This window comes from Balaenoptera ricei, chromosome 15, assembly GCF_028023285.1.
Source record: "Balaenoptera ricei isolate mBalRic1 chromosome 15, mBalRic1.hap2, whole genome shotgun sequence".
NCBI classification, from domain to species: Eukaryota; Metazoa; Chordata; class Mammalia; order Artiodactyla; family Balaenopteridae; genus Balaenoptera; species Balaenoptera ricei.
Window position 1 is genome coordinate 80,015,567 of NC_082653.1, and position 17,309 is coordinate 80,032,875.

The following is a 17,309-nucleotide window of genomic DNA, read 5'->3' on the forward strand; positions in this document are numbered from 1 at the left end:
TGCAGGAAAATGAAAATTTAGATGACCCATTAATAATCAGAAGAATAGTCTGTGTGTCATTTCAGTGCCTGCTGTTTTGCTGGTATCTTCCTGGGCACTTTATGGAAGGCTTTTCATTTAAACCTCACAATAACCCTGCAAGAGAGACCACAGTCTCCTCACTTACCAGTTACGGAAACTGAGGCTCAGAGAGGTGAGGTTACACATCTAAAGTCACATCACTTGTAGGTGGCAGACCCCATGGTGGGTCCCGGTTTTCTGGATCAGAAGTTCTTTTCTTTAGACTGTGTATTTGATGAGAGTGCCTCAGAGGAGACCCCCCATGCCGGGGCATCTGCCCATCCACCCTTAGCCCAAGCTCTGCCTCCTAAACTAGTCTTCGGTAGACGTCCGGCCTGAGTCAGCACTACACTCCTAACATTACCTTTTATACCTGTGTGGCAGCTACTGTTTATGAAGCACTTTCACTTCAGTTTCTTATTTGTATCTTTACATTAGCCTGTGATATAAACCAGGCAGTTATCGTCATCCCTATTTCAGAAAACTGATGCTTGGAGAAGAAAAGTATTTGCCTAAGCAGAAGAGCGACAGAGCTTTATTCTTTTTTGTGATAAAATGCTACTTCCATCTTAGTATAGAAGGTGGTGGTCATTGTAGGATAAAGACTAGAAAGGGCTCACAGTTTTCTCTTCGGAACTAGACTGGGAGCGCCCAGGTATCCCCTCCTCACTTCTTCCCCAACCCCTGCAAGGTCAGTGTGGTACAGGAAGAGAATACAAGGGAAATGTTCTCTAGCTGTGTGAGATGTTCCATCATAAAGCTCTGGGAGACATGGGAGGCTCCATTTCCTCAGTCTGGGCACTATCTCATCCTTTTCGTTCATTGAACATTTAATGAACTCCGACTATGTGCCAGGTACTATGTGCTGCACTGGAGATTCAAGGACCAGTAAGCCACAGAGCCTGCCTGCGCAGAGTGTAATGGAGGGAGACTGGTGTGTAATATAGTAAGTGCGGGTGTGCACGGGAAACAGCAGGAGCATAAAAGAGAGGGTGGTCATTTCCACCCAAGGGAGCCTGGGGCACGAGGCTCTGTGGAGGAGGTGATGCCCGAGCTGAACGTGGGCACGTGCAGGGGCTTTGCAGGAAGACCGGAAGGAGCGTGTCGTAGCAGACGCTGGTACTTGAAGCTGCTCTTAGGCTCGAGTCCAGTTAGGCAGGAGCCGGGCTGCGTGGGGAAGAGCAGCAGGCGGTGAGCCTGGAGCTCAGAAGGGAGTTTGTAGGTTGCGATAGGGCCCTCTCGTGGGCAGTGGGGAACCCACAGGGGTTTAGCAAGATCACTCTGGCAGTGGTATGAGGTCCAGTGGGGGTGCCTGAGACTGCGGGAAGGGCAGTTAGGTAGTTGTGGCTGGAGGCCAGGCGAGAGATCATGAGGGCTGAGCTGAGGCCACTGGAGAGGAAGGAATGGGCAGGGGCCGAGTCAGAGCAGTGGGTGGGGCAGATTTGGTGACTGGCTGCTGGAGGTCAGGGAGAGGAAGGCCCTGCAGACTCTGTGTTTTTAACTTAGGTGGTGACTTTAAGCCTTCAGACAGCGCTTCCCAGGTGGGATCCCAGGGTCCTTGAGGCGAGGCGGTGAGATGGAGCCTAGGCAGGTGCAAGGGCCTGAGCTGACCACCTCCAGACACTATCACCCTCCGTCAGACAGCCGAGAATGGCAGACAGACTGTCATTTTCTACACCTCTTGTATTGTGAGAAAGGTTGGGAGGCACAGCTGTGTTCCTCCCTTCACTGGACAGTGGGAAAATACCAGGTCCCAGCTATATAACTGGTGGATAATAAAGAAGGGGTTAATAAGCATATCTTGACCTTCCTGAAATATAAATGTTGCATAAACTTAAAGATTCTGGCTGTATCTTGTGGTGCTTAGAACATGTGTCATAAAATAGAACATGCTTAAATTAATCAATTTAGACTCTTGTTGGTAATTTGCAGTGCACAGAAGCACCCAGAATGTCTGCCTTTGGTTCAGGGGCTGTTTACAGCCGTGATCATTGTGTGCCCGGCTGTGTCCACGCTGTCTGCAGAGACACCAGGCCCTTGGCTCTGTACTGAGTTACTCTCAAAAGTGACCAGCCTCAGCTGTTGCCTTTGTCATGTTTGGTTTTCAGATGAAAACAGCAACCAGAGTTCCGTGTCTGATGTCTATCAGCTCAAGGTGGACAGCAGCACCAACTCGAGCCCCAGCCCCCAGCAGAGCGAGTCCCTGAGCCCAGCGCACACGTCCGACTTCCGCACAGATGACTCCCAGCCCCCCACCCTGGGCCAGGAGATCCTGGAGGGTGAGTCTCTGCTGGCCCACGATGCGCGTCTTGGAGGGCCTTGCTCTTGCTCTCGATGTTTCTCTTCTTCAGAGTCACAGGTTAGAGAAGCTGCCCCAGAGCTGGCAGCTTCAGGCCGTTTGTCAATTGTTGGAGGCTATTTTGGGGAATGGTTGTATTTTCCCCTTTCACAGAATGAAGAAAGAAAACAGCAACACAACTGAGCGCCAGGCTCTCTGTAAGGAAGGCACTTTTCATATTTGATGCCTGGTATGATTCTCTCAAAAACCCCATGAAATGGCAGCTGTTATCTCCATTTTACAGATGAGGAAGTAGTCTTAGAAAAGTTCAGTTGCTTGGCCATGATCACACAGCTCGTAACTTGTGGAACTGTGTGTCTCATTTCATTCCTTCTAAGCTCAGAGCTCGTGCTCTTTGCACTAGATCCTGCGAATTTCTTCCTATAAATGTATATTGATTCTGCGGCCTGTGTTGCCTCTTCACCAAGGCGTCTCCACAAAGCTCCCAGGAACACTCCCCCAGCTTGGGGCAGAGATTCCACAGGAGTCTCCCGCCTCAGGAGGCCCTGCAGTTACGCTGACCTTGCTTTTTCAGAGCCCTCCCTGCCTGCCTCAGAAGTTGCTGATGAACCTCCCACCCTCACGAAGGAAGAACCGGTTCCATTAGAGACACAGGTAAGGAGGTGCTTTGGGTTTCCCAGTTTCTAAGAAAAAAGTAAGGGCTCTGTTAATGTGCACTGGCTCTATAGCATGGGATGTGCTGTAGTTGGGAAGGCAGCACGGACGCTGGGCTCCAGATTATAAGGTAGGGGAAGAGGTTTGGTCATCTGTGAGACAGTGGGGGGTGGACTTCTGGGTTGTAATTAGGGTGGAAGGGGAGGTCTGGTTCAGAGGGATGGCCCTATGATTCCATGCTCTGGCTGCTTCTAGATTGCTGAGGAAGAGGAAGACTCAGGTGCGCCTCCCCTGAAACGCTTCTGTGTGGACCAACCCGCAATGCCGCAGACAGCGTCGGAAAGCTAGCACCACCCTGGCACCCTTCGCCTCCTGGCCCCAGGCCTCTCTTGCATTCTAGTTCTGGCTGTGCTGTGCTGCTGGGCTAAGGGCAAGCACTGGGCTCCAGAGCCTGCACATAGGAGCCTTCTGGGCTGGAAGGCTGACATAGGACTGGGGGTTGTAACGTCATCTTCCCGTCCCTGGCACCTGTGTCTGCTTGATCCTGAGAAGAGGAGCACTCCTGTCCTTTTTGCACCCCAAGTAGGCTGGAGCATCGGCCACTCCAGGGTTCATCTGTCACCTCCAGGCAGCAGTCTCTGCTCCGGAACCTCTGGACTGAGCCGCTGGTGCTTCGACAAGAGGAAAGAGATGTGGAAGGCATCCTCTAGAGAAGAGAGTGCCTAGGGCTTACTTGAATTGAATGGAGACTGTAGATTCGTGGACTTTCCCATAGGGCTAGGGGCCCTGTAGGCTGCTGTTGGAGAATGCCTGAGTAGACTCCGGAGGCAAGGGAAGGGCTTCGCTCCATGAGAGGGCGGAGAAGTCCATATAGATTTCTTGCTGTCCTGGCACTTCTGCCCATTCCTGAGGTTATCCTGCCTCTCATGGGCTCTCTGGCTGCTGACAGTCCTTTGTCCCCCACTGTAACCATCCCCTTCCCCCAACACACGCGCGCGCGTGCACACATGCACACACACACACGCACGTGCAGCTTTTGCTGTTTCCACCTGGACATTTCATTCCAGCATCCCCTGCCTCCCGCCACGGTCCCCAGCACTCCTGCCGCAAACTCTGCCCCAGCGAGAATTTGAGGTTCTGACAACAGCACCCATTCCCACAGTACTCCTTCAGCTCAGACTGTCTAGAAAGTTCCCTTTTCTTTGAAATCTGCATGTTTAATTGAACCTCGTGATTTTATTTTTTGTTTCAGAAAAGTTTAAGAAAATGGAAATGGGCAACAGTGAGTGAAGACATATTTTAGCACCGAATAGAATATTTTTAAAATTAAACTATTTGAAATATGTCTTGTTGGTAGCTGAGTGCTTCATTCTTGCAGGTTGTGGAGGGGAGGGGCTGGGGGGCGTGGTGGCTGAGTGCTAGCGACGTCACTGTGGGCTGGGCCCTGCCAGTTGTCTTCACTCCCACAGAGTGACTTTCCGATGAAGATGATTTGGAGACTCCATTTGAAGTTGTCATGTACTTGGAATTCTACTTCTGTCCCTGCCTACACCAAATGAAAACCTGTGTACACAGTACAGCTCCAGGTCCTTAGGAGGCTGACTTTTGTTCTTTTTTTTTTTTTTTTAAATTTATTTATTTTATTTACATTTATTATTGGCTGCATTGGGTCTTCATTGCTGCGCGCGGGCTTTCTCTAATTGCGGCGAACCGGGGCTACTCTTCCTTGCAGTGCGAGGGCTTCTCATTCGGTGGCTTCTCTTGTTGCCGAGCTCAGGCTCTAGAGCACAGGCTTCGTAGTTTTGGCGCGTGGGCTTAGTTGCTCCGTGGCATGTGGGATCTTCCCAGACCAGGGCTCGAACCCGTGTCCTGTGCATTGGCAGGCAGATTCTTAACCACTGCACCACCAGGGAAGCCCTGACTTTTGTTCTTTAACTTTTTTTTTTATTATGGTAAAATACACAACCATAAAACGTACCATTTTAAAGTGCACAGTTCAGTGGCACTAAGTACATTCACAGCATTGCGCAGTCATCACCTCTGTCTAGCTCCAAACATTTTCATCACCTCAAACAGAAACCCATACCCTTTAAGCCCTCACTCCCCATTTGCCCCTCCCCCAAAGGCCCTGGCTATCATAAATCTGCTTTTTGTCCATGGGTTCCTTTTTGCTCCTGATTCCAAAGGAAAACAGTAGAGTCATGGTGGAAAAGAATTCTACATTCTATATCTCCAAGAATTTCATATTCTGGACGTCCCTGGTGACACAGTGGTTAGGACGCCACGCTCCCAATGCAGGGGGCCCGGGTTCGGTCCCTGGTCAGGGAACTAGATCCCACGTACCGCAGCTAAGAGTTCACATGCCACAACTAAAGAGCCCACATGCCGCAACTTAGGGAGCTGGCGCAACCAAATAAATATTAAAAAAAAAATTTCATTTCCATATTCCCTAAAGCGATTCCTCTCATTTCTCTTAGAGGCTCCAGGTGTCATGGATGAAACTAGAATCCTAGTTAATTCTGTTGCCTTTTTTTTGTCATCTCTAGTTGGTTTTTTCATCATCTTTAGTTGGTTTTTTCTTAAAAATTTAACAGGTACTAAAAAACTGTTTAATGTCACAGATACTAGAATCATGTGGTACATGAAGTATGTCTTAATTTGTTTAAACAAAGGAAGCTATTGAAAGTATAATGACCAAGAGACCAAAAAAAATGACCAGGCAGATTTTGGAAAAGAATCAAATAGAGGATCCTTTTAGTGGGGAATAGTATTTAGAAACCTAGATAAACCTAGTTTTGCTAAAGAGGAAGGAGTCTGAGGGAAGAAATAGAAACACAGGACAGATTGTGGAGGGCCTTGAAGGTCACGTCAGAGTTTGGTTTTACTCTGTTGGCTTTAGGGAGCCAACCATTAGAAGCCAAGAACAGGGGAGTGACATAGCAAGATGCCATGGAGAGGAAAGAGAGGGAGGCAGGGGGACAAGTTGGAAGGACCCTGCCAACCTTATCCAGATATATTTGCACTTACCAAGAGGAGACTTAGAGTTCTGTGAGTTTGAGGATAGAACAGTGATAGGTACATGGAAAACAGTAAAATTACACGAGGCAAACCAGGGGAAACAAAAGAAGAAAGGAAATGCAATCAGTTCACCATGTGGATCATTTGTGAATAATTCATAATCATAAGTTATACACTGACTATTGATTTGAACTATTGCAACATAATTATATATGCTTGTATACGTGTATGGTGTTTCTGGGGGATATAAGAGGGCTAAGTTCTCATCTTCCACTGACGAAAGTCAACAGCTAATATTAAAACTGGAAAACTAAAAACAACAGCAATATATATGTTATTTAGAAATAGGGAGGTAAATACCAGAGGAAACAGCTTAATGTATTGAAAATGGATGCCTGGGGGAAGGGAAGCAGGAAGTGGATGGGGGAGAGCACTGCAGGGTTGCTTTTTGTAGAACTATTTGTTTTCTTAACTCCGTTTATGTGTTTCCTTTTTGGAACCATGTCCATTTTACCATGAAAAAATACATAATTTTAATGTAGTTTAAAACGTTTTTAAAGAAGAAAGTCATTACAGTAGCAGTTTTGGCCAGAAATAATTTAAGTAGCATGCAGTGGGGATGGCAGGAAGGGGATGGTTCACGATTTTAGGCAGGCAGAATTGCTGTCATCTGATTGACCCTATGGCTGTGGAGCTCAAGAGAGGTCAAGGCTGAGCCTGTGAGGTCGTGAGGAAGGTGGGGCCATTAATAGAAATAAAAAACACCCACACAGAGCAGGTGATGGAGGGAACAGAGATCATAGACTGCAGATTTGGGATGTTTTGAGGTTTAGGAACCAACAGGACAGGCCGAAAAATACCAGCCAGAAACAAACTGTAGGGAATTCCCTGGCTGTCCAGCGGTTAGAACTCCATGCTTCCACTGCAGGGGGCAAGGGTTAGATCCCTGGTCAGGGAACTAAGATCCCCGCTAGCCACATGGTGCAGTCAAAAAAAAAAAAAAAAAAAAAATGACAAGCTGAAACTGTCTAATCAAGGGTTTCAGTCTGCATCAGTGAAAGAGGGGTGTTAAAAAATCTTGTGTTAATTAGCTCCATTGTTTGTAAATTGGAGCCATAGAAAGAAATGGAGGACAACCATCAAGCAATAGTCACATTAAAGTTTATTACTTTTTTCTATTTTAAAATGAAAATATAATCACTATAGAAAAACAAATGGAAAAATATACAAAAAGATAACGAAGAAAATAAAACCAACCATAACTCCATCTCTCCAAGGTAAACACTATTCTTCGTTTGGAGAGACACTTCTCAGCTCCTTTTCTTGGGACCCCAGCTAATAGGCTGTATTCACAAAGCCCCACCTCTAGCTTCCACTTCGGTCTGCAGGATTTCCAACTGTGTTCTGGATGGCTCTCCAGGGTACCTCCGGTTCTTATGGCTGAAACTGAGCCCATCAATGAGTCTCCCATTTTAAATCTCTGCTTTACCACCACCAGGGCTGGACTCCAGTCCACAGCAGCCCCAAGCACTGAAATGACTACGGTGACCATTCTCATGTGCAATTAGATGCATTTTTTGAAATATCAAAAGTTTCCAAAATTTGTTTTTTGTATGTTTTTGGAGTTCTTATTCTGTGTGTAGTCTGCCGTTAGTTATCTAGTTCTGCAAGTGTCCATCCCATTAGCCACTTAGTCTGTGCCTCAAATCTGGCCACCTGTCTCCACTGATCTTTTTTTTTTTTTTTTTTTAACTACCCTTTACTGCTTTTGCCTCCATTAGATTTCCTAAGCACTAGTGTTTTTTTAAATTTTAAAAAAATTTTTTATTTATTTATTTTTGGCTGCATTGGGTCTTCGCTGCTGTGTGCGGCCTTTCCCTAGTTGCAGTGAGCAGGGGCCACCCCTCGCTGCGGTGCGCGGGCCTCTCATTGCGCTGGCCTCTCCTGTTGCGGAGCACCGGCTCTAGGCGTGCAAGCTTCAGTAGTTGTGGCACGCAGGCTCAGCAGTTGTGGCCCACGGGCTCTAGAGCACAGGCTCAGCAGTTGTGGTGCACAGGCTCAGTTGCTCTGCAGCATGTGGGATCCTCCCGGGTCAGGGCTCAAACCCGTGTCCCCTGCATTGGCAGGCGGACTCCCAACCACTGCGCCACCGGGGAAGCCCCTCCACTGATCTTGCTACAAATTTGAGGCCCTTGCCACCAGTGCCACAAACTACTGCAGTTCCCTTCTATAGGGTCGCTCCAATTCAACCCTCACACGCTTTGGCCAGGATGATGACTTCCTCTGCCACTCTCATCTCTTGACACTTTCTGCCTGAAAAATCCCTCTGTTTTAGGCACATTGTCCTGAATTTACCAAGTCTGCTCTGCTGCTCCCTCTGCCTAGAAAGTTCGTCCCTCATTTCCTCTGCTTAGTGGAGTGTGCTACTTACCTCTTCACAATCAACTCAGATGCCACATCCTCTGAGGTTTCTCCTAATCCTCTTAGAAGAAATGGCTACTGAAGGAGAAAATGAGCTCCCTTCTCTGCTAGGTGATCAGAAGGAGCTTCATAGAGATGGCGTCTGACCTACATCAATGGAAAAAAAAAATGTTGCCTGCCATATCAGTAAACAAAGGATGTTGCAGGCAACAAGCCATCACCTTACAGCTGAGCCATGAGGGAACTCAGGATAGAAACAGGATGCCCGCCATCTAGCAGTGCCCCCCTCCCCAACCCCCAAACTTAGGAAGAGAAAGCACAGGATACTGGCCCCAGATAGCTGAGGTGTATATCAAAGGAATGATTTCGGTGAGCCCTGACTTTTGCATCTTCCCATACATAGAAAAGCACTAAATTTCTTAACTTGAGATATCCTGTTTTCTTTAACAGTAATCTTTCGATGTTCTGACTACTACCTGGTCTTTGTTGCAAAAACTCCTGTGTATCCTGGCTCCTGCCCTACCTCTTGCAAGCAGTCTCTCAGAGCTATCTGAGATGTTGGGTCCTGGACTTAAATCCCCGGTTTTGTCTGCCAAATAAAACATAATTCTCAACTTTTAAGTTGTGCTTTTTTTTTTTTTCCAGTTGACACCTAGAACTTACCTTTTACCGGGGGGTATCCTTCTCACTTCAAGGTGAGAAGAAAAGGAGAAAAAGGTCTAGCATTGGCATGCTGCCATTCAGGGACATCTAGCAGTCTAGCCCTGTCAAAGACCAGGCTGGGAAGGTATGTTCTGGGCACTGAAGATTTCTGAACCAAGGGAGACAATTTAACCAGGGATGAATGATTAATAAGTGTGTTTCTGACTGTACCGGATAGCCAAGCAGATTTTGGACTATGTGGGTGTAGTGTGCTTGGAAAAGTAGCTCAAATGTTCTCACTCTCCAGGCACAATTATTGCTGTTTTCTTACTGCGCACTTTGTACAGCATTCATCACACAGAACTGTGATGATTTGTCTCTCATTTTTTCAAGTCTCATTTTTTCCCCTGTAGCACCCAACGCAGGGCCCTGAACATTGTAGGTGCTAGTAAAGACTATTTGAATGAAGGTATGTATTTTTAATAGACATGTTTAATATATTTTTCCAAAGAAGCTTCTGTATTATCCCTTCCAGCAAATCCCTAGAAGCAAGCATTATACTAAGTATCCAGATCTCAACCACACTCTAGTCTAGAAGCAGGTAACTTTGGGGGGGCCAAGGCTGGGGCTCAAGTTATCCCTCGTAGAACCTTTGCTGAGGTAAGGTCGGGAGGTTACTTCCCGCCAAGCCCTCCTCCCATCCGCCCCACCCGCGCATCTCCGGGCGTGGCCGAGAGCGGCGCCTTTAAGAAGGGGGCGGAGCCCAAGTGAAAAGACAAAGCCCCTGGCCGCGCGCTCCCCCTCCCCCCTCCGGCGCACCACACGGACAGTGGTGCCCGGATGTCGGTGTCGCCTTCGGTGACAGATGGCGCAGTGTCTGTATATGTTAGAGGGCTTCTCTGGCCTGACCTCTTTGAATTCCCGGCCTTTCGGTCCCCCGCTGTCCCCCACTTTCAACTCCGCCGCTGGAGGCCCGCTCCTGTCACTGGCGCTTACATAACGTGACCTTTCACCTCTTCATACTGCCCTCTAGTGCGCTGCAACCCAACTAGGCGGCCCGGGAAGGGGGAGGGACCTAATCACAGAGCGGCAGCTCCTCTGAGCCAATAAACTCTGGGTGCTGACCAGCTCTCCGCCTATTGGAGCATTCGCCACCGGCGCCACAGGGGAGCATGTTAGTGTGTGCGCTGGCCGGACCGGGGGGAGGAGGGGAATCTCCCGCCATTTTTCAATAATTTCCTCCGGTGCAGCTGAGGACGAGTCGTGACTGCCGAACGCGGGGACCCGTAGCAAAGGTTGGCCGGAGGCTTCGGGGCGGCGCGGCAGTGTGCGTGGGAGTTCTGTGCCCTTGCGTCCCTTTCCATGGCCTTAGCGCGGCGGCGCCAGCAGTGAAGGAGCTGAGTTCGCGCCGCCCTCTCACCCCTCCCCTCCCCCACCCCACCCCACCCCCGGGAGCCAGGCGCTCGCTCCGGGCCGCGGGGCCTAGTGTTGCGCCGCGGGCTCGCCGAGGAGCAGCCGCCTTCCCCGCCGCTGCCGCCGCCGCGATGGCGCCGCTCCTGGGCCGCAAGCCCTTCCCGCTGGTGAAGCCGCTTCCCGGCGAGGAGCCGCTCTTCACCATCGCGCACACTCAGGAGGCCTTCCGCACCCGGGAGTATCCTTTTCCAGTCGCGCCGGCCAGGCCGCCCGCGGGGTGGGGTAGGGCGGGGTGGGCCGCGCAGCCCCGCGCCGGTGGCAGCTGTCAGCGCGCCCGGCGCTGGCGGGCCAGCACCCCGAGCCCGAGCCCCAGGCCCGCCGTTCCGCGGGGGGTGGGCGGGCGGGCCGGCCCGGCTCAGGCCGCCCCGGAGCCCTGCGCCCTCCATCCTTTCCTCGGCCCCGCACTTTGTCACCGGGCCTCGCTGTCGATGAACGACCCTCTATCCAGCCCCCCCCCCCCAGGGGGTTGGCTTTAGGCCCTAAGTACCGAGGGGTGAGCGGGGTTTCCTTTGCTGCTGCTTTTTCCTTTTTAAATTAAGCCTTCCACTTAAGTTTTGGAAATTGTACTTGAGCGGCCTCGTGATCTGGGTTGTACAAGTCGCGACTGCGTCTTTCCGGATCTCTGCGGGGACATTTGTGTTTTTCTCCTCCCGAGTGGACTTTAGGCTGGTGATGAACTGACAGGATTGTGAGGCACAAAACCAAGAATAAATGTCCAGACTTAGAGAAGAGGCAGTAAAAAAGTTACCTTGGAGGAGCGGATCCCTTCCTTCCCTGGGCATGCACAGATTTGGAATTTTGACGATGTACAGGAGATCGCTATTTGTCTTTTAACAGTGTTTCAAAAAGACACGCTTAAAGTTTTTATGTTGTATTTTAGAAACACGAGGCTGATGTTTTAAATAAGAAGCATCCTTTCTTCTAATCATTGCTTAAGGTTTCTTGCACAAGCTTATTAGTCTTTTAGTTGAAAGTTGTACGACTCTTATTTACTTTTTTTATGGATGCCAGATGCGTCCTTTTTGAAGCTTAAGTGTAAAAAAGTTTTCTGAATCAAGCTTTCTTTAGTGTACAGAAAGCTTCAAGAGTGAAGGGTAATGTATTCTTTAGTTTTATCACCCCTTTCCCTTTGGAAGGACTTGATTTCTTAGTAGTTTCAGTTTGCTTGCTTCAGTATGGAAGGAAGTGCCGGTGTGAGCTATATCATTTGATTTCATTTCTCTTTGATCCTCCCTTTAATGTAATGCTTTATGGGATAACCTCATTCTTGTTTGAGTGCAGTTTGTGGATGTTAGGTGTTTACATACAAAGGGATTTGGCAAGTGAGTCCATGCTGTAGGAGGGCTCTTGAAGAAGTGCAGCTAGAGCATCTCAGAGCTGAAATGGATCTTGGAGATGGTGGGGTTCTCCTGCCTGGGTATGCCAAGTGGGCCCACACAGTTGAGGTTGGCTTGCTAAAGGTCACACACTCTGTAAATGATGAGAATCAGGAGTAGAATTCAGTGCTCTTCATACCTCATCCCTGAAAGAAAATCAAGAGAGGAACATGGAATGCTATTCCTTCACTTTTAATAATGTTAGTCCACTGTTTGTGTCAGTTTGTGGTATGATAAGGTGCATTTAAGGGAGGGGTCGGAGTGGTAATCTGGTTCTTTTTCTTGTCCTGTTAGGACTTTTGGATTGTTTTGGAGAAGTGCTCTAGCTCTACCAAATACTTTATTCTAAAAGTGCCCAATTTTTTTTTTTTTTTTTATAACATTCCAAAACATCAGTGAAGTAAAAAATTACTTTTGGGAATCTGCCATATCCTTTTCAGATGTCATCTTTTGAGCAGTTGATGGTTATTCACACTAATATTACTGGATGTTGATTTTTCAGGTCTGGTTCTAGTGGAGTATCAGAAACTGCGATAGGGAGGAGACAGATTCTAAGTCTGTACTAGGTACTGAGCTCTGTAAAAAATGGCTGTAGATAGCTAATTTAGAACTGGCAGCCTCGGCTTTTTCATATCATTTACTGAAATCACTGAAATACAGTGATACGTATGAGGGGTTTCTTTTAATGATGACAGTTGAAAACTGATACGTGGAACTTTTTAACTGTTATGTATTTAATAAAAATTCTTCATCTTTAAAATTTCCCATACCAGTATTTAGAACCCTTTTAACAAAGGAGTTCTTAAATTGTGTTGCATATTGGGGGGAAATTGCTCCCTTGGTAATTTCTACAAGTGGAAGCACTTTGAGGATGGTTTTTAAACAATTGTACTGTGTGGTTGGCAGGTTGGCATATCTCTTTATTAGGCTATTAGTGATTTCATAGAGGAGAACAAGTATGTGGTTGGGTAACTGCTGCATTTGAAGTATTGTTATTTCCAGTTCTTAATTTTTAGTTATAATTATGTTTTAATAGGACTTCATACTTTAATTTTCTCCGAATACCTACCTTTTGGTTGCATGTATATTCTGTGGCAAATTTGTATGGTGTTTTATTGACTTAAAGCTGTGAGCATTGTGTTCTTGAAGGTATTATTGTACATCTTCATTAAACTTACAGTGGTTGTGGATGATGCACACATTTAATGATTGGGTTATATATTGATGTTTATTGTACTGTAGCTTTAAATCTATGGTACATTGCTTCCTAGGATAGTACTACTGCAGGCAAGACAGTAGATCTTGGTTGGAAAAATTAACTTTATCGGAATCACTTCTTGATGTGATTGATTATTTGACAATAGAATTCTACACTGACTGTGTTTATAAGTCAAGATAGATTTTAAGGAGGAACTGAACCTACAAGTAGCCTGCTGTAGATTAATATTTTTTTTGTATTGCTTTATCCTAGTTTCTAAAGCCTGGAAACTAGTTCATAACCTTAGCATAATATGAGAACTTTTAGATGGTGTAGTAAGGAGGGGGTATTAGAATATACAGTTATTCTGGCTCTAGGCAAGAATAACTTGATTTGCCTAGAGTGTTTTAAGAGCTGGGGTTAAATTGTAGTTGCAAGACTGGATTTTATTGGGCAGTTGGAATACTGAGCTCTTATGTCGATTTTTATAATTTAATTTCTTTAAAGTAACAAGTTATTATCAGATTAGAGTTATTTTTAACTTAATGACAGACTGGTCCAAAGAGAGAAAATAGGATAAAAAGCAGACCTTGAGTTGGTGCTTTGTCTTCTCACTTAGAACTCTTAGCATTATAGTTATGCTTATTTAACCTCCATACTTTTATGGGCCACTTCCTTTCAGGCTATCAGGTACTTTATTGAAAGAAACAATACTTACAAGGCTAAAGAGAACAAAGAAGTGCAGCATATGGTGGTAAGGAAGTAGCTCTTGAACTCTTGAAAAAGTAGATGCATAATGAGATAGTCCAGGATTTGAACTTATCATTTATAGCTTACACAACCTTTGGAGAATTGCTTTGACATTTTGTCTGCAATTATAAGTGTAGCAGTCGCTGGAACATAAAAACCACAGTTGGCATTTGCTTTGAGCGGTTATTTGAGAGTGACTTATTTTGGTAACCTAAAATCTGAAATAGGATTTAGAGGCAGCTGACTCAACATCCTTCTTTTTGTAAAAAATTAATTAATTATTATTATTTTTGGGGGGCTGCGTTGGGTCTTAGTTGTGGTGTGTGGGCTTCTCATTGCAGTGGCTTCTGTTGTTGTGGAGCACGGGCTCTAGGTGTGCGTGCTTCAGTAGTTGCAGCCCGCGGGCTCAGGAGTTGTGGCGCATGGGCTTAGTTGCTCCGTGGCCTGTGGGATCTTTCCAGCCCAGGGCTCGAACCCGTGTCCCCTGCATTGGCAGGCGGATTCTTAACCACTGCGCCACCAGGGAAGTCCCTGAATATCCTTCTCATGGGCTTTTTTTTTCCTCCTTTCATTTTCATTTTTTCTTTAACTTTTCTCTTAGCATAAGTCAAAGTAATAACCAGAACAGAGTTACATAAACTTAAAACTACCTAATGTTAGGGGTGGTTGTAGAAATTTCAGTTTTAGACTTTTGAAATTAATCTAATTTGAATGACTAGTCAATTAAAAATTGTGTTGTCAGAGGACATTCATTCCTAGACGTAATCGTTAGGTTTATAGTGCTGTCCAACAGAAATGTGATGTGAGCCACATGTAATTAAAATTTTTCTAGGGCCACATTTGAAAAAAAGGAAACGGGTGAAAAAAAAGGAAAGGCACATTTTTCTTATTCCAAGTTTCAGGCTGAAGGAGCAGTCCCTGTCTGCAGCGTCCTTTTCTAGTGGCAGAAAGATCAGGAGGAAACCATGACAGCTTTTTAAGCTTCTTCCTGGAAGTGGCGTCTATCACATCTATTGGTCAAAGCAAGTTATGTGGCAGGGCCCAACATCTGTGGGGAGGGGATGTGCTTTCCTCTTCCCAGGAGGCATTGCAAGCCACATGGCAGTGGGTGGAGGTGTAGAATCCTCTTAGGGAAGAGAGGTGGATGTTTGGAAAGAATAGTACAGTCTGCCACATTTTAGGGTTAAGGGAATGTTTTCTGGGGAAGGTTGCTTTTAAGTTGAGATCCAAAGGATGGTTAGAATTTAGTTTATTTTGCCAGTTATATCTCAGTGAGCTGTTTTTGTTTGTTTTTTTGCTTGTTTTGGCTGCCCTCGGCAGCTTGTGGGATCTTAGTTCCCTGACCAGGGATCTAACCCGGGCCCCTGGCACCCTGGCAGTGAGAGTCCTAATCACTGGACCACCAGGGAATTCCTGATTTTGAAAACCTGAAAGAAGTTTCATATGGCTGGAGTGAAGAAGTGGGAATGGAGATGCAGTGATGAGAGATACAGAAAAGGGCTGCATCACAGGTCCTTGTGAGATAGGCTGAGGAGTTTGGACTTTGCCTTAAATTTAGTGGAGGCTGTTGAAAAATTTGAACAGGAGAGAAGCAGGCTTTTAGGTTAGGAAGATCACTGTGACTGCAGCGTTGAGAATGGATCTGCAGCCTTGAGACTAGTGGCAACTAGATGGTGATTAAATAATTAAATAATCTAGGCAATAGATAATGGTGGTCTGAATAAATTTACTAGCCTTTGAGGTGGAGAGAAGTACAGTTGATGGATTTCTGAAATTGAGTAGATTTGACAGGGTTTGGTGATTGGGGAGGAATCAAGAGTTATGTTTTGGTTATCTCTTGGTTAGTGGTGTTCTCTGATATAGAGGACCCTGTGAGACAGGAGGGAAGGGGGCAGGGCACAACCTTAAAAGAATGACATAGCCCCTGAGGACATAAAGTGGTTAGAACCGATTAGGCCCAAGTTGGCGGAAGAATCTACTTCCAGTAGACCTTGAGCCTCATTATACGCTCTTTGCGATGCATTAGAATATGCTAAATGACACCCGCAGGCGCCCTGACTGTTCGAGGCCAACCATAAAAGGGCAGAAAGTGGGCAGTGGCCCAATTCCTGGAAATCCCTGCCCCTTCCCCAAAAAAGTTGGAGTAATCTTCCTATTGCTTAGCCTATGAAATTACCCAGCCCATAAAAACTAACCATCCCATATTCCAGGGCCTATCACCTTCTGAGAGGGCCCACACTCTGTCTGTGGAGTGTGTATCTCCCTAAATAAACCTGCTTTCCCACTTAGGTCTTGGGGAAAACTCCCTTGCCTGACTGCTTGCATCCTTCACAAGCATCCTATATTAATAAATCTATTTTTTGCCTATGGCTTTGCCTCTCGCTGCATTCCTTCTGCACTGAGGCATAAAGAACCTGAGCTTCATTAAGTCCTGAGACCAGGTGTGTGGTTTCAGCAGGGAGATTGTGGGTTCAAGTCCCATCTGAGATGTGATTGGGTTTGAGTCCCAATCTGAGGTGTGGGGTTTCACCTGGAAGAGGATCGAGTGTTTCTTTTGTTTTGACTGTCAAGGGTGGTGGGGGACGGATAGGAAGTGAAGTGTTTAGTTATGGAGGTTCTTATATTGAATTGCTGAGTATATCCAAATGGAGATGTATATGTTGCTAGTATATATATGGGCCTGGAGTTCAGAGAGAGGAGACTGAGCTGGTGATAGAAGTTATTAGCATATATAGATAGTAGTTGAAGTTACAGGCATGGATGAGGTCACCCAGAATGAGAATGCTATACTGATAATGATTTTCAGAGGGTACGAAAGATCTGTATTAGGGTAGAAGAGACTGTCATTATTTGAAAAACCACACTCAATCAATCAGTATTAGGTATTTAAATACATATTGTTTGAAAAAAGTAGGAAAAAAAAGGTTCCTCCTTTTTTTTCCTTAAAATAATAAAAATCATAGAAAATAAAACAATAAAATCTTGATGGGTGGAGTGATTTTCAGTACTGTGGGGGCCAGAGGATTTTTCCCTTTGCAACAACATATTTGTATTTTAGGAGGCCTGAGGCCAAGTGAGATTTTTAAATCAGAAGAAATGGGTTTAAAAACAAGACTGAGAAAAAAGGTTGTGAGTGTGAGAAGCACAAAGGACCAGAGAAGAAGAGGATTACCACCAGTAAGGCCAATGAACATGTTTTAAAATGTTATGACTGGATGAGAAATGAGGATCAAAAGCTGGATTTGGATAATGGTTCTTTTATTGGAGAGAAAGGACTTAATTGAGAAACACATAAGTGGTTACAGTTAGGGACTGCAGAGGTTAGGATGATTCCCTGATTTCTGACTTGGACACTAGGGCCATTCGGTGAGATTGGGAGTATCTGTTAAAGAGCAAGTTTGGGAGGGAGTGGAGGAGT

General features: G+C 46.2%; 2 protein-coding genes and 1 long non-coding RNA gene across 4 annotated transcripts in view; 2 read left to right on the forward strand and 1 right to left on the reverse strand.

Annotated features, from left to right (window-relative positions):
* The window catches only part of BCL7B (BAF chromatin remodeling complex subunit BCL7B), a 26,131-nt gene extending 21,773 nt beyond the window's left edge, over nt 1–4,358 (forward strand). The window contains exons 4-6 of the mRNA XM_059897709.1: nt 2,169–2,339; nt 2,934–3,013; nt 3,269–4,358. Coding sequence (XP_059753692.1) covers nt 2,169–2,339; nt 2,934–3,013; nt 3,269–3,361 — 344 coding nt within the window. The 3' untranslated portion in view covers nt 3,362–4,358. The remainder of the gene's footprint in view (nt 1–2,168; nt 2,340–2,933; nt 3,014–3,268) is intronic.
* On the reverse strand, nt 42–10,095 carry LOC132349351 (uncharacterized). Its single transcript, XR_009497661.1, has 3 exons — nt 10,004–10,095; nt 8,463–8,599; nt 42–135 (listed from the first exon to the last, which is right to left on the reverse strand). It is a non-coding gene; the product is annotated as an uncharacterized LOC132349351 (long non-coding RNA).
* Nucleotides 10,096–10,263: 168 nt separating this feature from the next.
* The window catches only part of BAZ1B (bromodomain adjacent to zinc finger domain 1B), a 67,957-nt gene continuing 60,911 nt past the window's right edge, over nt 10,264–17,309 (forward strand). The window contains exon 1 of one of the 2 annotated variants that reach the window (XM_059895834.1): nt 10,264–10,745. In XM_059895834.1, coding sequence (XP_059751817.1) covers nt 10,639–10,745 — 107 coding nt within the window. In that variant the 5' untranslated portion in view covers nt 10,264–10,638. The remainder of the gene's footprint in view (nt 10,746–17,309) is intronic. The other variant, XM_059895835.1, reaches the window with a different exon arrangement.